This window comes from Hevea brasiliensis, chromosome 5 (genome assembly GCF_030052815.1).
Source record: "Hevea brasiliensis isolate MT/VB/25A 57/8 chromosome 5, ASM3005281v1, whole genome shotgun sequence".
NCBI lineage: Eukaryota > Viridiplantae > Streptophyta > Magnoliopsida > Malpighiales > Euphorbiaceae > Hevea > Hevea brasiliensis.
In genome coordinates, this window is record NC_079497.1 from 6,976,676 (window position 1) to 6,982,320 (window position 5,645).

Consider the following 5,645-nt stretch of genomic DNA (forward strand, 5'->3'; position numbering starts at 1 on the left):
TCCCATGATCTTCCATTTTAACAAACACAAACTGAATCAACAAATTAAAATGAAGAAATTACAGATAGAGATACTAAGGGAAAGAGCATAAGGATTAGGGATTATGCAAAGAAGGTAGTGGTGATGATATGCGACATCACATATCATTACATATCACTCACTTAATAAATTTATATTCGAGAGTAATTATTTTTTTAATTTTTCTATTAAAAGAAATTAAAAGGGGCAGATTTGACTAACAAAGAATCATACATGTTATTAAACATCATCAACTAAAGGCCTAGAATTTACATAAGATAACTCTTCTGCGTCATAAACCGAATTATGCTTGTAGTTCTCAAATCTCTCCCCTTCACCCCATAATGCAAAAGCTTCCTCTCCATGGATGGCATCGTCGCCTACTTGCAACTCATCATCAGACGACCTTAGAGGAACCATTAATCCGATAAACCAACAAATTAAGCTAGTGGAAACAATGTTTAAGCATATCACAAAAACAATTCCTGCTAGTTGAATTCCCATTTGTCTAAATCCAGCAGTAGTTTGGCCATTTTCGAGACCATATGCTAAGCCAATGTATTTTTCCCAAACGGTTACCATGTAGAAAAAGCGACATAATTTTGGGACGGAGAAAAAACCGGTGAGAATGCCTCCTAGGCTGCCTGCAATGGCGTGGGTGTGGAATATGGCCATGGGATCGTCAACTTCTCTTAGGAGCTTAACCTTCTTGTGGAGAACCATCATTGTGTACCATGGAATGCTTCCTGACAGTGTCCCCATTAGCATGGCTGCCCATCCCTGTACAACTCCTGCTCAAGGTTGCATTTTCAGAAATCAATAATTTCTTTTCTGAGTAGTAAATTGTTGCAAACTCAATTATGGAAGGAAACGGTGGAACGAAATGGAAAAAAGGGATTGAAGTGCATATTATTGAAATCACCTGCAGCAGGAGTGATGCAAACCAGACCAGTGATCATGCCCTGTATGGCACCAATGATAGAGGGCTTTCCGAAGAAAAGCGTATCCAGAAGGAGCCAGGTGAGTATGCTAGTGGCTGTGCAGACGTGGGTGTTAAGGACAGCCAGAGATGCATCGACGCTGGCGACGAAGGGACCGCCACCATTGAATCCGCTCCACCCCATCCAAAGCAGACCTGCACCTGCAAGCATCAGAATTATGTTGTTGGGTGGGAACTTCTCTCTGTCCTTCTCACTTCGAGGTCCCACCTGGATTATTAATTAATTATATTAATCAATTTTGTTCTATCTTATCAAAATCACAGTCGTAGCAGTATAAGAAATTACTGGTAATTACATGAACATATTTGTTTGATTTTATAATCGGAGTTTGAACTTGAGATTAAAATAATCAGAAGCTCTAATGAAAAAAAAAATGCAACTATATACGGAGGATTTGCACTGATGCTTACCCACCATGCAGCAGTGAAACCAGCTACACCAGCGGAGAGGTGAATAACATAGCCTCCTGAAAAATCAATAATCCCAAGTTTGGCCAGCCACCCATCTGGGCACCATATACTAAACGCTGAAATTGTATACGAGAATGTTAGCCACAGTGGCACGAACAATACCCAGGCACGAAAATTCATCCTCCCAAGAAGAGAACCACCGATCAATATCAGCGTTATACAAGCAAACACGCCCTGGAAAAACACCATTGTAGCTGTGGGAAAGGAGCCTAGAAATGGTTTCCCTAGCAAGAACTTCTCGTCCAATGCAACAGCAGGAGTTCCTATGAAGAAGGCTAGTTTTTCACCAAATGACATGCGGTAACCCCACCCTGCCCAGCATACAAGAACTGCTGCAAAGGCATAAAAGGCCATGAATGCTGAGTTTATAGCCCATTTCTTCTTTACCATGCTTCCATATAGGATTACAAGGCCTGGTATGCTTTGCAGGCCCACCAGGGTAGCTGCAGTGAGCTGCCATGCATTGTCGCCTTTGTTCAACCACTCGGGACTAGCCTCGTCAGGCAACAGGTTAGAAGGAAGGTCCATAAATATATATTTTTTTTCTTGGTGAAGAAGAAGTATAAGTTACAAAGAATATATGGTTAGGGAGAGAGAGGAGAAAAGGGTATAAAATGGTTTGTATATTTATGGACTGTTAAAGGCCGGCTAGAGAGAGGCATATTTGGCTTGGACTTTGTACTTTCTTAGCTTGATAGTTTCGATGGACTAGAAGAGACCAACCATGTAAGGCCATCTATAAACTGTAATTCACAAACAATTACCGACATTTGTTAGTTTCTACGGTTTACTCAACATAGCAAATGCTGCAAGCACTCATGGATTTCTCTGTTTTTTTTATGAGAAATTCTTGTTTGGTTATAAGCTTTCCTCCTCCATTTTTTTTTTCCAAATTTCCTTGAAAATTTTTTATGATAGTGATTTTATTTTTTCAAATAATTCAAAATGGGGTGAAACGCTTTTCATAATCTCATTGATATTTTGCTTTTGATGCATATCTTGGAATTGATCATACTGATTATGCATTAAGATTTGACTTGCTCTTATGATCTTGGAACTAACTTTAATAATAAGTAAATTAATTAGTATCTTTCAGGGAAGAAGAGGAAGAAGTAAACAACTGATTCAGTCTACTGAGCCTCGGCATTTTCTCTTGTCTCGAAGCATAGGGGTTTTTTTTTTAAACAAATATAAAAATTAATAGAAAAGGTGACAATATCGGAGCTCAGGAGATGTTTATGGAACAAACATACCCTCTTAGAAGAAATTAGCCACGCAAAACAAAATTGCTTATGGCTCTTTCACATTACCCTCTCAAAACTGAGAAACAGGTATATATCCGACCAACACATTTTAGGTAAAATTATGATAAATTTTATATAAAAATACATGTATTTATTGATCGAGTATTTATACAATAGATAAGAAATTTCCCTTAAAACTGTTGGACGTGGAGGTAATTAAAAATTTTTTAAAATAAGATATTTCATAATTTTTAAATTTTATAAATTTTTTATTATTTAGAAAGAATTTTTTTTTAAAAAGTATTTAGAGGTTTTGAAAAGGAAATCTTATTAACCCCAACGAAATTATGTGTATGATCGGGGACCTGCCTCAAAAGCTCTTAAAATTAAAATTTTATTTATAATTTTTTTTTTCAAAATTACTATTTACCCTTGAAAAGTTTTTAAATTAAAATTTTACATATAAATTTTAGAGTTTTTTTTTAATTATTATTTGCCTATTTAATATTTTTATTTTTTGTTTTGACCTCTTTACTTTTATGTAAATTTCATTAATATTTTCATATTATCTAATTTTGATTACTTAATATTTTATATTTTATCAAAATTTTATTTAATTTTTCTTAATATTTATCTTTGACTAATCTCTAAAAACTTTAAAAAATTACCAATTCTTCTAAATTTAAATTCATGAGTTCTTAAACTCTGAAAAATCTTTTAATAATGTCTCTGGTTAACTTGCTTAATTCATTGGATTAAAAAAATAAAAATACATTTATGTACTACAATCAGTATCTTTGAATGGTGAGATTTATATTTTATAATGAAAGTTATTAAAATGAAATGATTATTTTTTTTCATTATATAATTTATTAATTATTAGCATTATTCGATTGGCCTCCTATATATAAAGTGAAAAAATAAATTCTTTGATAGCCAATTTTTGCCAATGACTTTGAAAATCAAAAGCATGCAGTAATTATGGGGGTGCCGTGTCCATTACAAATTTGAAGAAAAAGCATCAACTCTATGCTTTGGAAAATGGGCACCAAAGAAATTCAATCAACCATTACTTTCAATCATCTATTATTCATAGTCTTCCTTAATTTACCCTCTAAATTATATTAACGCCTTTCCCTTTGAATCTCTAATGGTCAACACTTAATTAATTCATGGATTGAATTTTAATTTCTTTTTTAATTATTTTTAACGTAAATGTATAGAAGAAAAACTTAATTTTAAGCCATGATTATGATACCTTGCCAGGCATCATATCAATCATAAGTCCTGAATAATTGTACGTATTGCAGTGGTACCAATATCCCAAAACGCATGGCATACGTTTGACTTTTTAATTGCCTTATTTCTAACCTTTGAACCATCTTTCTACATATAGCTTGATTATTGGACGAGCTCTACCCACTTTGAGAAACTGCATGTCTGAAGAGTGGCTTAAGTAGCTGTTCCTTTGTGGGTTTGCTAATCTAATTTGATTTGAAGATCTTTGACAGAATTCCATAAAGGAAAGATGGGAGATGTGTTAACTGAGAAGCAGATTATTGAGTTTCAGGAAGCTTTTTGTCTGCTTGACAAGGATGGAGATGGTAATTAATGATTTTATTTACGGTATTGTTTGTTAAGCTGATCAGCTTCTTGGTGTGATTCTTAATTATTTGCAATAATTGTTCTTCATCCCTTTTCTTGCATACGGAAGAAAGAATGATATATGTGTTCATCTTCTTCTTCTTTTAGTTGTCGAACTCACAATAATTAAGATTATTTGTTGATTTATAATTGATATATATGTATATATATAGGTCGCATTACTTTCGAGGAATTGGCGACTGCAATCAAGTCCTTAGAGCAAAATCCGACAGAAGAAGAATTGCAGAGCATGATTAATGAGGTAGATGTTGATGGTAATGGAACGATAGAGTTCGGGGAGTTCTTGAATCTCGTGGCAAGGAAAATGAAGGTAAGCAAAAATAACTAGCTATCTGGCCAAAATAAAAATGAAGGAAAAAGAATGAGCTTCATTTTAATAGTACTTGGAGTCATATTTAAGACTATTAGATCTCGAGTTTAAGTTTTAATTAGAGCTAATTATATAAAAAAGAAGAGAATATATATAATGACAAATTAATGGTCTGGTTCTTATAGGAAAGTGACGCAGAAGAGGAATTGAAAGAAGCATTCAAAGTGTTTGACAAGGATCAAGATGGCTATATTTCACCTAATGAGGTTGATGAATTAATTTTCTAATGTCTGTATTCTTCTTCTTCTTCTTCTCTCTTACTCTTAATATTACATGCAGTTGAGGCACGTAATGATAAATCTTGGAGAGAAACTGACTGATGAAGAGTTAGAGCAGATGATCAAAGAGGCTGATTTAGATGGAGATGGCCAAGTTAATTACGAGGAATTCGTCAGAATGATGCTTGCTGTTTGATCATATTAACAGATCCACACAACTTCTAGCTTTAAATAAACTTATCAAACCCCACGTATGGTCCTATACTATCATTTCTTGCACATCCTTTACTCCAATTTGTACATTCTTCTAGTAAATAATAAAGTGCACTAATAGCAATTTCACCTTGAAATTAGAAAAATTAAATTTACTATTTTATAAATAAAGCTACTATTTAATAATTAATATATATATATATAGTAATTAGAAATCTTTAAAAGAAAAAAGAGGTGTAAACTTCAACTTTACAAGGCATATATTCCACCATTAAATTAAAGTATCAGTTTAAGATTATCCATTAAATTCAACATTTTTAATTCTTCTATTTATACCCACAAAGATTCAACCAAGAGTCCTTTCAAATTAAAATTGAATTGGAAATAATCAAAATCAATATTGAATTAGATTAAAAATAATTGGTTTGATTTCAATTCAAATCAAA

General features: G+C 33.2%; 2 protein-coding genes across 2 annotated transcripts; one reads left to right on the plus strand and one right to left on the minus strand.

Moving 5' to 3' along the window:
* Nucleotides 1-258: 258 nt before the first annotated feature.
* Nucleotides 259-2,017, minus strand: LOC110671308 (ammonium transporter 2 member 4-like). The gene is made up of 3 exons (XM_021833728.2): nucleotides 1,430-2,017; nucleotides 941-1,226; nucleotides 259-809 (listed from the first exon to the last, which is right to left on the minus strand). The coding sequence occupies exons 1-3, from the start codon at nucleotides 2,015-2,017 to the stop codon at nucleotides 259-261; spliced, it is 1,425 nt and encodes a 474-aa protein (XP_021689420.2).
* A 2,107-nt stretch (nucleotides 2,018-4,124) lies between these two features.
* Nucleotides 4,125-5,336, plus strand: LOC110671317 (calmodulin-like protein 11). Its single transcript, XM_021833740.2, has 4 exons — nucleotides 4,125-4,337; nucleotides 4,551-4,708; nucleotides 4,894-4,974; nucleotides 5,048-5,336. Exons 1-4 carry the CDS (start codon nucleotides 4,262-4,264, stop codon nucleotides 5,180-5,182), a joined length of 450 nt encoding a protein of 149 aa, XP_021689432.1. The 5' UTR covers nucleotides 4,125-4,261; the 3' UTR covers nucleotides 5,183-5,336.
* The last annotated feature ends 309 nt before the right edge of the window (nucleotides 5,337-5,645 follow it).